Source organism: Pteronotus mesoamericanus, unplaced genomic scaffold (assembly GCF_021234165.1).
Source record: "Pteronotus mesoamericanus isolate MK-2021 breed Mesoamerican mustached bat unplaced genomic scaffold, CSHL_Meso_final scaffold_54, whole genome shotgun sequence".
Classification (NCBI taxonomy): Eukaryota; Metazoa; Chordata; class Mammalia; order Chiroptera; family Mormoopidae; genus Pteronotus; species Pteronotus mesoamericanus.
The window spans coordinates 3211338-3227849 of record NW_026555321.1 but is presented as its reverse complement, the minus strand read 5'-3'; the positions used below and the strand labels follow the sequence as shown (position 1 = coordinate 3227849).

Genomic DNA, 16512 nt, shown 5'->3' with positions numbered 1-16512 from the left:
AAGTGAGCCACACGGCCAACATCAATGGAGTAAGGAAGTCTAGTCCTCTCACGGAGGTTGCTTGAAGCCAGGACATGGGCGAGGAGAGAAGGTGGAGTTGTGGATGAATCATATGACCTATTACAGGCCACATTTTAGAAACATTACCTTTAAGGAAAGGGGTCATTTAGAGTCCCATTACTCCATTAAAAAAATATAGAACCTCAAATCCAAGTGGTGATTGAGTCTATACATTTTACTCTCATCTCTCCTATCTGAAATCTCCACCAAAATAAATGACCTTGAGGTCACAAATTCTAAGTCATAGAAACCATATGCCTAAAAATGTTTAAATTGGCCCTGGCTGGTGTGGCTCAGTGGATTGAGTGCCGGCCTGTAAACCAAAAGGTAGCTAGTTCAATTCCCAATCAGGGCACATGTCTGGGTTGTGGGCCAAGTCCTGGGCTGGGGGCTTGTGAGAAGCAACCGATCCATGTTTCCCTTGCACATGGATGTTTCCCTCCCTCTCTTCCTTCCTCTTCTCCTCTCTCCAAAACTAAATAACTAAAATTATTTTTTAAATAATAAAATTAAAACTTTCAAATTGAAATTGCAAGCAGAGGGCACCCTAGAAGAAGTGTCCACCTTTTCACCATCGGCTGAACCTTGAAGAAGGACCCAACTGGAAAATAAGTGATTGGATCTCAGGATCCCATCAGCTCTAAACCAAAGCAGCTAGAGACAGGGGTGCTGTGTTGTGGTCAGCCAACAGCAAAATCCTGCAGGAATGGCCCTTAAGCTGCTGCCAAGTCCTGGTGGAATGGGGTCCTCGGCAGGGTGACCTCGCTGCTCCTCGGAGCCCACCGGCGCACCATGCATGTGGGTCGTGAGCTGCATGCTACCTGGGCCCTGCTGGGAACGACCCCGGCTGTGGGCGGCTGGGCTGGTTGGTGAAGGGACCTTGATCTCCTGGGAGCTTTGGTCTGGGGAAGCAGACACTGAAGGGAAACACCCAACACAAAGGAGGCACTCCCAGGGTAAGGTGCTCCCTCTACGGACACAAAGACCTCCGCTGACTCTCATGGGACCTACCCCAGTGGCCAATATTATACAAATATGGCCAGTCTGGTCTATGAGGATGAGCAGTCAGAATAACCACAGGATATGCGGAATGACTCCGCAGTTTAAAAGAAGCAGCCTCACCCTGACTGCAGTGGCTCAGTGGGTTGGGCGTCATCCTGCAAACCCAAAGTTCGCCCACCCGATTCCCCATCAGGGCACGTGCGTGCCTGGGTTGTGGGTTCGGTCCCCTATCAGGGTACAAGAGGCAACCAATCAAAGTTTCTCTCCTTCTCTTTCTCCCTCCCTTCCCCTCTCTCTAAAAATGAATAAATAAAATCTTTATTTAAAAAGAAAAAAAGCAGCAGGGGAGAAATAAAACTGAATTCCATAACTAACTCCTTGCACCAAAATGAAATATTTAACGTTTAAATGTTTAATAAAGATACACAAAGGAAAATGTTTAATATTTAATCTCAGTATTGGGAAGGCCTCTCTAAGCAATATGTTGACATCAGAACCCGAAGTGGAGAAGCCCAAGGACTCAGAGTATCAGAAGAGGATCATGTTTCCTGGAAGGGAAGCTCACCAGGATTATGCCCCAGAGCGAAGTTGAGCAAGCAGAAAGTGGCACGTAAGGGTGGCTCTAAAGATGCCAAAGATCTCCTGCCCAGCCCCACCCTCCGCTTCTGAAAAAATCCACCCCAATTCACTGTCCCCTGAAGAGGGCAGTCCGTGTACCATGGGACCTCCCCCGACACCAGACAATCAGACACAGCTCCTTGGCCTAGAGGCGGACCCATGGCCCAAGCTGAGCCAATCAGAATTTCTTTCCAAGGAATTTGGAGATGCATCCCTGAGAGACTGAGCCAGTTAGCTCTGAGGATCCAGACTGGGCACCATGACACCCATAAACATGAGGGAACAAGACCGGGGAAGCTGATGCAAAGCAAGCTTATGGGCAGGGGACGAAAAGAAGAGGACACCTGGTTCAAGACCAAGCTGAGAGCCCACTGGGCCCCAGAGACGTGGCGAGCCTGGAGAATCAGTGCCAGTGACCTCTGGTCCACAGGAAACCTCTTGCAAGAGATGCCCCCGCCACGACCTTGCAGTAAGCCCCCATCTCTACCTGTGTAACTTGAGCAGCTCACCTTCCTTGTCAAGACTCAGCTTCTGTGGATACACACATTACGGACAGTGCCTTGAGAAGGCAGGAACGAAACGGAGGTGTGCAAGGCAGTGCGCGCAGGAGAAGGCACGGCCGCTTGCTCTGTGTGAGAGCGATGTCACGGGCAACGAAGGCGCAACCTGGGGGAACGAAGTGAGGGAGGACAGCACGCAGAAGGGCAGCCTGCACAGGGCCGCTTGAGAAAAACACCCAGAAGCAGCCGGTGCAGGAAGAATGTCCCACAGCGCTTCTGTCATTTCCTTTTTTTTTTTTAATTTGTATTGAATGTATTGTGATGACATTGGTTAATAAAATTGTACAGGTTTCGGGTATACAATTCTACAATACATCATCTGTATGTCGTACTGTGTGTTCACCACCCCAAGCCAAGGATCCCTGCTTCCATCACCATTTATTCCTCATTTACTCTCTTCTACCTCCTCCCACTCCCCTTCCCCTCTGGGAACCACCATAGTGTTGGCTGTGTCTATGAGTTGGTTTGATTTTTTTGTTTGTTTTTGAGGGGGTTTTTTTGCTTAATCCCTTCCCCTTTTTCACCCAGCCCCTCGACCGCCCTCCTCACTGAAAGCCTGTCAGTCTGTTCTCTGTATCTATGAGACTGTTTCTATTTTCTTTGTTTGCTTCTTTTGTTCATTAGAGTCCACATATAGGTGAAATCATACGGTATTTGTCTTTCTCTGACCGGCTTCTTCTCTTCTGTCATTTTCAAGGGAGTCAGCGGAGCAGAGAAAACAGGGATGTTCGGCCCTTGAACAAGTTTTATAAAGGCTGAAGGAGCCACATCAGGCAGCAGGAAAACAGCTGCCAGTTACAAAGGCCCGAAACCCTCTGGTTCCAAGCAGGGGACCAGGCCGGCTGACTTTTCCAACCTTACCTTGTTTCCCTGTACGGAGTTTTACCCCTGAGGGCAAGTGCGAAGAAAGAAATACAATCGCCCTCCAACTGGAAGGCTCAGTTCTCCCTCCTTAATAAGAGTGCCCTGCTAGTGCCATTGGGTAAACTTTGGGTCTTTTATAAAAATAGAATCAAACTTGGATGATCGCATTTTGGGGGAATGGAGACTCCTCCCGAAAAAAATGCTTTTGCTTTTGTTTTTTAATGAGGGCTAACGTGCAGAGCAGCCCCAAGCCACGGGCAGAAAGTGAGCAGTTGAGCCTCAAAGAAATGCGGAAAATGGAAACTAAGAGACGCCCAGCAGGTCGTGGGCCACCATCATTTCTATTGTGATTTTTCCAGCTTGGGAGGCTTTGTCCATTGGCCATGTCTCCACCACCAGAATCTGAGCTGAAAAGTCAGTTTAATTGCTGCTGTTGAATTCTTCATTCACCTTCCCCCTAATCCCAGCCCTGTCCAGGGGTGAATTTGAAGGACCTACGGAGTATGTAAGGAGGGAGAAAGGAGTTTACAGAGAGAAACAGAGGAAGAGAAGGCTCTCCCCTGAACCATACAAAGAGCTTCTTGTGTACTTGAGGGGAGAGAGAGAGAGAATTCTATAGGCTCTGGAAGCCACGGAGATCCAAGCGGAGGCCCAGCGAGGGGTCAGAACCTCAAAGAAGAATCATGGGTGTAACCATGGAGATAAGACCACGGACAGTTGGACATAGGACTCCGGGCCCTGGGGTGGCAAGGAAGCAGGAGAGAAGCGGACGGGGACTGTGGCGGTGTCAACAGCAACCCCATGGGAACTGATCACCAAGAGATACCCCCCAAGGTTTAGCATTTCACAGGACAGTAGAACTGGAAGTATATGGTCAAAATATAATCCATTTGACAGGAAATAAAATTATGCAATAATGGTTGCACCCCTGTGGTTACAGACTAATAAAAATACCTGCCATATCCAGGTACAGAAACGGACACCAAAGGTTAATTAAGCAACTTGCATTAAGATTGAATTAAAAAAAAAAAAAAAAAGACTGGATGGGGAAATGTATCAATTTCAACAAGTCAATTTCAAATGACATCCTTGGTCTTAGGAAGAATGCTCATTAAAATCACATTTTTCTGTTTGCCGAGTTACCTCTGTGTTGCTCCTGCATAAATCTTCTCTCTCTGTCAAATGCCTGGAGCTCCGATGATGACTGACTGACTGACGTGAAGTGAGCGCGATCACAGAGCCGAAGGTGGCCCCCCCACCCCCACCCCCACCTCCCACCAAAGTTCTTTTGGGAAGTTGGAGCTGAGAATTTACACAGCATGCTTCCTTCGGTCAGATCAGGAGAGAGACCAAGATCTCTCAAGTAAAATTTCTTTTCAGAACATGATGAAGTTATTGGCTTTCTGTTGACATAAATTACACAGGTATCTCAATAGGTGAAGCATCATTTTCTCTGTGCTGCACAGTGTTTATAATAGCAGCTGGATTTCTCAGTGTAATTTTTCTTAAGGTCAAATTTTCTTCTCCAGGTATAGCCAGCAATATGAAACTTGTCAGAACAAATCTCGATACATCTTTATATTCTCTTATTATTCAATTCCCAGATTCTATCAGGAAAATGGACAAGGAGAAAAACAATATACCATTAACAACAAAATACATATCTGAGGCTTCTCTGTACAGTATCTGTATAAAACAGAAAGAATACAACCCAAGGGAAAGAGAGAAATTTCCACTATTTATTCCAGGTACTATTGCTTTCTGGAAAATAATTACAGAGCTTTCACTGTAATTTATTTCCAGATTCTAGGACACCATTCCTGCAAGATACACCTCAGGTTTAATAAGAGCTTTCAAGGGGAAAAGGAAACTCTATTAAGTACTTGTCAATTGTAAAATGCACTCCAATGGAAGAAATGCTTAGAATGAATTTTTTTAAAAAACAGCTATGGAGATTCAATTTCACAGCAATTCAGTGTTTAGTGTTTGCCGTGGAAGGATGGCCGCAGCGATCCCACCCTGGGGCCAAAGGGCAAGGTCATGAAACCTGGGATGGAGATGCAGAAAACGGGAGTGGCTTGCTTTTCCATTCCCCAGGCAAGGTCACGTGGAGGAGAGCAGAGCTACGGCCTTCAATACAAGGGGTTCAGATCTCAGCTCTGCCATTTACTACCTCTAAGACCTCAGTTTCCGCCTCAGAAAACCATGGATTTTTTCATTCCTGCAACAAACTTATATTATGAGTCTAAAATTTTCCAGGCACAGTCCTAGACACTGATGATATCTAAGGAACAAGGCAGAGACGGGCCCTGGCCTGCGCAGAGGGAGGGAGTGAGCACAGACAAAATAAACAAGATCACTCCAGGTACTGAGAAGTGCAAGGTCAGAAATGGAACAGGGGGTGGGGCAGTGCCTCGGGGCGCAGCTTCTCCAAAGAGGCAGGATTTGAGCTCAGACCTCCAAAGAGCTTAAAGAAAATCATTCCAGAGATGGGGAAACAGCTGGTACAAAGGCTCCCAAAGGAGGAGTTGGCCTGAGAAGTCGCAGAAGTGTCTGGGCGACAACGGCCGGCCGGCCGAGCCCGCAGAAGGGAGAGGGGCAGGGAGGAAATCCGTGAGGTGGGGAGGGCCGGCTCCGCAGCAGCTGCAGGCCACCGGGAGGACTTCGGTGCTCTAAATGTCATGGGAAGGCATCTTACACTGGGGGTACGTGATCACATTTTTGTTTTAAAAGTTCCCTCTGGCTCTGGTCTTTCACACGACAGGTGCTGGGGTTGAGAGAATAACGACTGTATCCTGAGGATGTCTGGGGATTCGCTGAGAAAATACCGAGCCGCTGGCAGAGTGCCTGGCCCTCACGTGCGCTCGGAAATGGCTGCTATTCATTATAACACGCGCGGACCTCTGCGCACATCGCCTTCCTTCCCGTGACTGCGTTGCCTACAGTAATCAGCTTCAGAGCCATCTTCCCAGCAAGAGGGCACTCTGACAGCCACCGCCTTCCTTGTAGTGGGGGGCCCACTTCGGGCAGCTGGTGTCTTTGATAATCCAAGTGACAATGGGCAAGTCAGGTCACTTTCCTGAGCTCAGCCTCCCTATCTGTTAAGTGCGGCTGCAAATCATACCTCCTGGCCCCATGATTTTAAGGTAAACATGAGACATGGGAATGCACTCCAAGACCCATAAAGTGCCACACAACTGTCAAAGTTTAGGAAGCAGAGTCTGTGTTATTACTTGTCAATTATATCCAGGTATTCATGGTTTAGGAATTTAAAAAACACACACATACAAACACATGCACAGACATGTGGGAAACCATGAAGGAAAAGAGGAAATTTTCATTGCTTTTTGTGAGAAGGTAAATTAATGCAAAATCAAACGGTGTTACCTGGTCAAGTTCAAGCTTTTCTATGTCTAAGAGAAAAGTCCCCCACTTGTGCACAGGAGAAGGGTATTGGAGGGCACATGCCGTGTTTGTAATAATAAAGAATTAGTGAGAAACAACCTAAGTGTCCATTAGGTGGGAAACTGCGATGTTAAGTGCATAGATTCAAGCAAACACTGAGGAGGGAAAACCAATGGAGACAGACCAGATTCGAGGTGAGGGACAGAGGTAGCAAGGATGAGACCCATGTCTTAGATTTGCACAGCAGAGCCATCCCCTGAGACAGGAAGCCTTGGAAGAGTCCTGGGTTTGGGTGACGATCGCACACTCTGCCCCGGAGGAACTTCCGATGCCTACACGTGGGTGTGTCATGTGGCCAGTCAGACAGATGGTCTGAGCTTAGAGGAGAAGCCTGGACTGGAGGCATTGATGGACCGGGGAGGTGGGAGGAGGGGTGGAACCATCTGCAAATAGACCGTGAGCATAGGTAAAACTGCTGAGAGAATATAGAATAACAGAAGAGCCCTGGTCTTGAAGGGTAGTGTAGGACTAGTCCCAAAGGTACTACAAGTATAGCATTTTTAACAGCTTTATTGAGATGTAATTGACACACAATAGACTGCACATATGGAAAGGGTATACTTTGATAGGTTTGACACAGACACACCCATGGATCCATTGTTACATTCAAGGTAATGAACATATCCATCACCTCCAAAGTTACCTGGCGTTCCTTTTAATCCTTCCCACCTGCCTCGCTCCTGGAAAACCCTGATCTGCTTTCCGCCACTCTAGGTTGGTGTTCACCTTCTAGAATTGTGTATGAATAGAATCATGCAGAACATAGACTTTTTGGTCTGGCACCTTACATTCAGCCTAATTATTTTGAGTTTTGTCCATGTTGTTGCGTGTACCGAGAGTTCACTCCTTTTTATTCCAAATAGTACTCACTGCTTACATGCTCACCAGTTTATGGACATTCAGGTTGTGTCCAAATATTTTTGAGGACATTTGTTTTAATTTCTCTTGGAAATATCTAGTAGCATGGCTGGATCATGGTGTAGGTGCATATTTAACTTTTAAAGGAACTGCCTAATTGTTCTCCAGAGAGGAAAGACCATTTTTCATCCCCAGCAGCAAGGTGGGAAGAGTTCCAGTTGCTCCTAATCCTCGCAGTACTTGGCATGGTCAGTCATTTCATCCTAGTCATTTAACTGGAGCCATTCTAATAGGCATGCGGTGCTATTTCGTTGTGGTTTTGATTTGCCTTTCCCTAGTGACTAATGGTGGAACTACAACTTTTAGCAAGTGGTAGAAGACCAAACCGGTACAGGAGACCCAAAGGAGTACACAGGGATGCAGGAAGAAAAGCAGAGAAAAATGTGGCATCCCAGAAGTCAACAGGAGAAATGCTTCAAAAAGACAGTCGTCAACAGAATCAAAGGACACTCTCATGAAGACTGAAGATTCTCTTTCGGATTTCAGCCGCGGGTGACTTTATCAAAAGCCGTTTCAGTAGCAATTCTAGCTTCTAGCCTCTTTCTACATTTTCAGAATGAGCACCATTGCACTGCCTACTGGGTCCCAGCTCCACAGGGCCCCTCTTTCCAGCCCCGGAGGTGAAAGCACCAGTTGTACCCCCTCCTAGCAGTTCCAAGTTTCAGAGTGAGGTTGGGGGGGTCACAGGCTCTGTTCCCTAGGAAGCCAACTCCGAGGTCGAGATTAGCATGCAAAAGGTACACTACAGAATGGTCCCAGGGTCGTCACCTCTGGGAGGGAAGGGAAAGGCGCAGGACTGGGTGAGGAAGAAGCTGGGCTGCGATGCCGTCTCGGCCCAGGGCTCAGCCAACCCCCACGAGAACGGCCCATCATTGTTGTCCCTGTTGGTCACACACTGCATGGACCAGTCATTGGATGCAAGCTGCCCCAGGAGGGGGGCCATGATCCCAGGGGAGCTGACCCTTCCCAGTTAAGGACATTCCTGTCTCTGGTGACCGCTGAGGGCACCATCCCCTGCGCGGTTTCTTCCCTCAGTCTTGAAGCAGGATGTGGTGGCACACTGAGCGTCCCCAACAAGGGGCTTCTCCATGTTTCTGGGTCCTAATCACCCCAACCACTTCCCTCGGTTCCCCACCTAGGAGTGGAAGTCATTTCTTGCAACTAGTGTGTCTAAATTACGTCAGCGCCTCGTTTGCGCTCCTGCATCCTCCAACACCTGTCTAAGCCATTCCTTCTACTAAACTCTCGTGCTGCACCTGTGCCCCTGACTGACACTCTCCCCTCCGCCCAAGGGGGCCCCAGCACCAGTAGAGAAGGGAGGGGAGGGCTGAGAAACCCACACTTTGTGACTGATTCTGTGCCCTACTGACCAGGTTACATGTAATAACCCAGAAAGGCCAATTTGGTAAATCACAGCATTATGTTTTGCTCTTAGCTCCTGCATACTCTCCGAGTCATCTGACAAGACAGAATCTGGCCTGGAATCCTCGGGGAATACGCACCGTGTGCCCTCCGCGGGTCTGCCCTGCAGGTAGGAACATGCCCGAGCTCCCTGAGATCCCTCGAGCCTGAGCGTAATCCACTTACTGCTTGTCTGACATGTTAATGCACTGAATGGCTCCCCCGTGATCCGAGAATGTTAACACAGCCACAGCCTAAGTGCCGAACTTCATGTGGCAGTGACTGTAGTTCGGGGATAATGGGCTGTAAAGCAGTATCAATGGGTATCAAAGGGGCAAGAATAAATCAAGAATTTCATCATTCCATTCTTCAGACTGCACCACATCTGACTTTCAATTAAGATGAAAATGCTAGTGACCACAACCAGCACATCCTACACAAATAGATCTTGCTAGTTCATCAAAGGTTCATCACAACACATATACGTGGTCATATCAGCTTCAGAAGGTGTGTCTGACCTATAATTCCCTGGCTCTCACCAACAGATTGGGAAGGACTCAGAACACGACCCACTTCAGTCCTTCCGCGCACATTTTATTAACGCAGAGGGACAATGATTTACCTTATTAACCTCACAGGGGTGGAGACCCTGCTAAGCACCACGCACGTAGTATACCATGAACTCGATTACAAGGAGGAAGCAAAACACATCATTATTACCAAAAATACCTCACTGATGACAAGGCTTTCCCTCCCCACCCCCACCCCAAAAATGTATTAAAGGCTTCAAATATACAAATCTAAAAATATGTTACCACATTTAACATTAAGACTCCAGTTTATTTTTAAAAATAGACTGAGCATCTCTCCTTCCCCTGATTCTCCAATTGTGTGAAGAAGTCCTTGTCATCATCCTCTTTCTCCGAAACTTCTATCCTTTGTCCTGGAGCAGAACAGGAGGAGGGGCTGAACAGGGACCCGAGGTGGTGACTACGATGCCTGCTCTGCAGGCCGCTTGTGCTGGCTCTGGAGGTGGCCCTCGCTCCCTGGGGACGCGTCCTTCTGTGGGTTCGCTGTGCCACTCTCTCCGGCAGTCTCGATCCAGGGGTGCTGAAGAACCTGGTGGGCCGTGTAGCGCTTTTTGGGGTCTACCACCAGCAAGCGGCTCACCAGGTCTTTGGCAGCTGTTGGAGGAAGAGGGGGAGGAGAAATGAGGTGAACACGGGTGGTTCTGAACTATTCTTCTCCACACGTGAGCTAAGAACACAAACATCCACGTTAGCGCCACATGCAACTCAAGCGCCGCCCAATAGAACTTTCTGCCGTGATGGGAACCTTCCCTATTGGTGCCACATACTGGGGACAACTGAGCCTTTGAAATATGGCTGGTGTGACTAAGGAACTAAATTTTTATTGTATTTACTTTTAATTAGTGTCCATTTAAACTGAAGTAGCCACGTGCAGCTGGGGACAATCCCGTTGGACAAAGAGCTCTAAGGAGGCTCGTTCATTTCTCCAGAGCCACGGGGCCAGGCCCGCCGCCAACAGCCACGGCGTCCAGCCCAAGAGAGCAAACGGGGGCCACATACCATCGGTCTGCCTGTCGTAAATGTGGAAACCAAACTATCAAGTTGTTAAATAAATTATGTGCATTCTCCCTTCCCACGTTGATAAATAGAAAACTATTCTTAAATGACCTGTTTAGGGAAAATCGGGGGTTGGGAGTTATCACTCCTGTTCTACTTTTTAAGCTAAAGACTCAAAACTTCCAATTATCTAGTTCTCAGTTTTACAAGGGCAGCGGATAGAACAGACAAGTCAGTAGAGGCAAGGGAAAGATTCCGTCTCAAAGGGCCAAAAAGGAAACCTTTTTTCTTCCAAGTCCTGCTGGGCTCCAAGTTTGCCCCGCAAGACTTGGTGATGCACAAGTAAAAATAGGCATTTTCAGTCTATTCAACTCACAAGCACGTCTATATAGGAGATGGTCTGGATCTTTACAAATGAGGGTTATATGCTCCCAATATTGTTTTCACTTCCAATGTTCTTTATTTTCCTTAAAGAAAAGTATTCGGTGGCTGCCACTGGCAGGTAGAATTTCCATTAAGTCTGAAAGACAGCCGTGTTTTGCGGTATAGATTTACGTCGCGGGACATGAAGGAGGAAGCACAACATGTTGATGCGTTTGTGCCTGCGGGGGCCTTCTGCATTCTCATCACACATCTGACCTAGAACCTGCCCTGCAGTCAGACCACGGGTGGCCCTCCAGCTCTACACCCTCCTCCCCTGGCTTGGAAGCCCCAAATCTCACCATCGGAGATATTGTCCCAGTAAGGGGCCAGGAACTCGAAGTGGCCCTGCTGGATGATGTTGAAGAGCTCGTCCTGGTCCCTCTCCAGGCTGCGGAACGGGGGGAAGCCACACAGCAGGATATAGAGGATCACGCCGGCGGCCCACATGTCCACCTCCAGCCCGTAGCCTGCGGGACGGAGGCAGAGACACAAGCACAGCTGAGCGCAGGCTGCATCAGATGTGAGGAGGCGCGCAGCGGAGAACCATGGCTGTGGGTCACGGAAGACCTCAGCTGTCAGGGAGCCAGGGCCGCTTCCAGACCCGTGACTGCCAACTGCTACGGCCACGGGGTCCGCACCAGGGTCGCTCACAGCTGGGTCCCGGGGCCACCGCCACTACTTTGTGATCCTTTATTACTGGTCGGTGATAAAGTAAGCATAGAAATTGAAAGTAAACGCTTGGAAACTCTTATCTGGCATGGCTATGACATCCAATTGCACGATCTGTGGACACATCTCATGGACCAGGGTTGTGTAACACACATGGTAAGTCACGCGTGGCAGGACCTATCATCGAGTCACATGAGGCAGGACTGCATAGGGGTCCACAGGAATGAGACATTTTAAAACATGGCCCTTCACCAGAGACACTTGGAGAAACCCTGGTCTACACCAGCAGCCTCTGCTTCTTAGCCATTGCCTTCTCACTTCAAAAATATTATTTACTGGCTCTTTTATGATGATAAAAAGACAGATATTACCAGCTATATTCACCATGAGCACACAAACACACACACACATACTTTAACAAAATCAGGATCACATTGTACATATGTTATATCCTATTTCACTCACTTAATATTACATAGCATTTCCTATATAGGAATTTCCCATGAAAAACATAAAAAGTCCTCTTCAAAAATATCATCTCTAATAGCTGTTAGTGTTTCCTTTATATAATTAATCTTCTATGTTACAATTTAAGTTTTTTCTAACTTTGTTTACAACTGTAGGTAATTCTGTGATGAACATCCTTATAAATTAAATATTTGTGCACATCTCAGATTATCTCCTTAAAATAACTTTCTGTAAAGTACATGCACAAAGTAATATGCAGCAAAGGATTTTGATACCTATTGCCCAATCAAGAACCCAAAGTTTATAACAGCAGTATGTACATTTTCAAACATTTTCTTTTTCTCTTTGGAAAAGGAAAGCACTTGGCAGCTTTCATTGGGAAGCTAGATGTTCATTATTAAGCCCCAGAGCAATGTTGTCAAGATACAAATCCACTGCAAAGTGGTAAGGGAACAAGTACCCCTTTCCGGCCAACTTGAATGTCCTTCCTCAGTTCTCAACCACCTTCCACTCTCAGGAGGGCCTGGTCCTGCAGGGCCTCCCACCTTCGTGAAACGTGCCCCTCAGTGGCTGTGACACTGCGCTGTCCTCAGCTTCCCCCTGCCTCCTCCGCTGCCCTGTCTTCCACGGGCCCCTCTTCCCAGCTCCTCCCCGCAGGAATCCGCCCTTGGCTGCTCTTCCTCGCGTCACTGGGAACTCATGACAGTCTCCTGCTCCGGCCACCATCCCTGAGCTGAGGGGTCTCAAAACCCCAGGCTCAGCCCAGCGTTTCACGTCCTTGCCAACCGGGCAACTCTGTGTGTCCATCTGGAAATCTCCACAAAGTCAGTGTGTTCACGTTTTAACTCACCCCATCCCCTTCTCCCAAAAGAGAGCCTCCCTTTCCAACACCCTGTTTTAACTGGTGCCGTGGTTTTCCTAAAATTCACGCAGACTGTTGGCTCCCCTTCCTCTCATCCAGGTCATGGATGCTTCCCTGGAAACGTCTGGGTTGCTAGTGTTTGTCTGTCCCACGGTAACCACGTTCCCCTGACTGCTGCCTGGCCACGCTGAGCCCCGACTCCTCTGCCCAGCCTTCCCAGCTATGGCGAGACCAAGCTCAACCCACTCAACCAACTCACTTCCCTCTGCGACACTGCGGCTAGCCTTCTCCCCAACGGCTCTACCACCCAACCTCCATGCACATTGTGGTCTCCTCGTCTTAGCTTCTCTGATGCCTCTGCTGATGGGAGACTAGCTCTTCCTTCTCCCTCCCACCCTCCACCTCTTCCAGAAACTTCCCTTCATGCATAGCGTGCTTCAACTGATTCCACCTGGAGTGCTCAGTTGCTGAACAGTCATTCATGTATTTAGAGCCATGTGAGGATAATACTGATAATAATATTAATACCCTTTTTATATATTTTACAGAGTATGTCACTAAAGCAGTTCATTGGATCCTCATACGATATAGAAACAGGTAATAAATATTATTCATGGAGTTGGAAATCAGATCCCCTTTGTCTTAAGACGCAGGTTGGTGGAGGAATTCTTAAGCCAATTGCCTACCATTAGAGGTAGCCCCAGGTCTGTGGCACAAAGGGCCTCCTTTGAGTGGGCCCCCACTGAGTGCTCCACCCTCCCCCATCTCACTGTACCACACACACACACACACACACACACACACACACTCCAACCCTCCCTCTGTAATAAGGGCAGCCCTGATTTGGAAAAAGTTCTCATGCTTCGGTTAAGAAGCATTGCTTTAGATATTTCCATTAAAGCCTAAGCGCCACCTTAGCGCCAACTCTGAGATTTTTGACCTCTCCATGTTGAAAAATATAAATATTAAATATTTTTAAAAGTCGAACATTAATCCGTAAGTGAGCAAGTGCCTCCCAGAGCAACGTGTCCCACTCACCTTTCTCAGAAAGAATTTCAGGAGCTACGTAAGTCGGCGTCCCGCAAACAGTAAATACTGGTCTCACCACGTGCTTTGCAAGGCCAAAATCAGCCAGTTTCAGGGTGGTAGATTTGTCCTCATTTCGCTGAACCTGGAAGGAACCAAAAGCCCCAAATCACCAAAACTGTGATGAGAACAAAGAAGGAAAACCAATGAGACAACAAGCATAAAAGGTCAGGATGACAGACAACCTACACACACGTATAGTTTAGCCCAACATTGATAAACCCCGTTTGATCTCAGTGACGGGTGCTCATACTTTAAGTAAAAAATTAATGAGTTAGATTCATACCGTATGGCCAAAGATGGCTATTTAATTTTAAACTAAATTAAAAACTCAGTTTCTCAGATGCTCTAACCACGATTCAAGTGTGCAGTGGCTCTCAGGGACTATGGCTACAATATTGGGCAATGCAAATATAGAACATTTCCATCATCACAGAAAGTTCTGTTGGGCAGCATTGACCTAGAACAAGGATCAGTGGCATTTAGAGGACAGACTAGCTTTAGTGAGGACTAGAAAGTGCCTGAGGGCAATGCCAAGTCTGGGAAAAGGGGAATGAGGGGGAGAAAAGAACTAGGAATTAGAATGAAGAAGTAGACAAATAAGCAGAGGAGGGATGTTAAATACAGGCCCTAATTGGGGGGAGGACGGGGAAGGGGTCAGTTAAGAATCACGCAGACCCGGAGTCTTTAATTCCAGTCCCAAGACGTGCAGCGGGATGGTGCTGGACAATTTCATTACTGATCTGAGTTTTAAAGAGGGGGTGAAAGTTTCCAGCAAATAAGAGTTCTATTCAGGGCCTGTAACCTATGCTGCAACGTGTTAGCCGGAGAGTGACCAACAGTCCCAGATTGCCTGGGACTTACGGGGTTGCCAGGCGGTGGGCCTTTCATTTTGAAAACTTTCATTTTTATAACTTTCATTTGTAAAACCATCGTGAGCAAACCAGGGTGAGGTGGTCATGCTGGCTTGCACGGAGTAAGTCTTTAAAAATTAATGCTGTGGAACTGAGCTTTATTCCTCCATATTGGAACTGACAAACTGGTTCTAATTGTTCATATTTTTGCATGAAGGTGAAAGAAATTATATTTGATTCTTCCTTTAGATCCCACTTCTACCAGATTTGAGGGTAGAATTAGTCATTTTTTGAAACCAAAAAGAGAGCTACCCCCAACTCTGGAATGAACACAGAACACGGACTGCTCTCCCACGTTCTCATGAAACTACATCCCCCCTGAGAGTCTCGTCCCTTCCAACAAGTCCAGGTGGCTGGCTTTCTGATCTCTGGTAAACCCATTCCCACTGCCAAGTTCACCTGCCCTGCCCTTCCTTCTTCACCCTCAAGCTATCAGCATGCTAGACGACTGTGAGGAAAAGCTGGGTCTTAACCTAAAAGAAGTGAATCTCAAGAGGTGAGCTTAGCAATTATTCAGATCGCCATGCAAAAAAAATAATAATAATAAAGCTAAAGATATATTTCCCATTGAAAGAAAGAAAGAAAAGATGAAGGGGCAAACCTAGCATATGGGACAGGAAGTAAAAGCCCCTCAGTGCCCTTCCGGACCCTGCACAGCCTGAGGAACTTGTAGCAAAGGCCCTTCTTGTAACAACATAGTAAAATCCACTGGCCCTGCCTCCTGCTGGTGCCTCGGGTCCACCTGCCTCTGGTTCTCTTGGGGGCCTCTGGATGGGCTCCTCACCTCCTGTGAAGGAAGGACCTCCTTGCTTGAAGATTCCGTGCCATGTACCAATTACAGGCACAGACTCTGGAACCCGGCTGTCACGGTCCAGACGCCAGCCCGCCACGTGCTGTATAACAACTGGTCAAGCAACTTGCACTCCCTGTGCCTCCACGTCCTCATCCATAAAACACGGATGTGAACGACCTCATGGGACTATGATGAGGATTAAGTGAATGAGTATTTGTCAGGTGTAACCAACAGTGCCCGGCACCTAAGAAGCACAATTTAAGGGTTTGCTAAGGACACCATGTTATTTTAGCCACCAAACCAGTTCACCTGTGAAGGGCAGGATAGTCTTCAGCACGGAAAGCAGCAATGACAGCTCCCTGCTTCCCTGTCCAGATCTCCTCCTTCACACGGAAGCCCCCCTATCAGGGCCCTGCTGCCCCCTCTGCTGTCAAAGCTCCACCTCCTCCCCAACCATTCCCTGACTTCATCTCCTCACAGAAGCTGTGTGCTCAGGCCAGGGGTGCCCTGGGCAGTCAATGGCAGCGCGATGGTCAACGTACTGGGATAAGCCTGGTGACATCACCCAGGGGAGGGCCTCGTGGCAGCCACCAAGGCTACGGCAGAAATGATCAGCCCGTCTGGGGCACACATCCTCACGTCTGCGGTGGAGCTGGGCACAGGTTCCCAAAGTTCCCACCTGTGCTTGGGGAGGCAGGCAGGAGGACACTGGGGAGCACGCTGGTTCTCCCTGTGCCCCATCAGAGCCATGGGCACAGCAACACCCTAAAATGCAGGGTGGGGTGCAGCGGCCACTCCCCATTCTCCCCACACAAGAATAAGT

The 16512-nt window shown here is 48.0% G+C and overlaps 1 protein-coding gene across 1 annotated transcript in view; it reads right to left on the bottom strand.

Annotated features, from left to right (window-relative positions):
* Positions 1-9765: 9765 nt before the first annotated feature.
* The window catches only part of DCLK3 (doublecortin like kinase 3), a 37445-nt gene continuing 30698 nt past the window's right edge, over positions 9766-16512 (bottom strand). Inside the window, exons 3-5 of the mRNA XM_054595066.1 lie at positions 13935-14067; positions 11197-11364; positions 9766-10072 (exon numbers count right to left, since the gene is read on the bottom strand). Of these exons, the coding sequence (XP_054451041.1) occupies positions 9879-10072; positions 11197-11364; positions 13935-14067 (495 nt within the window). The 3' untranslated portion in view covers positions 9766-9878. The remainder of the gene's footprint in view (positions 10073-11196; positions 11365-13934; positions 14068-16512) is intronic.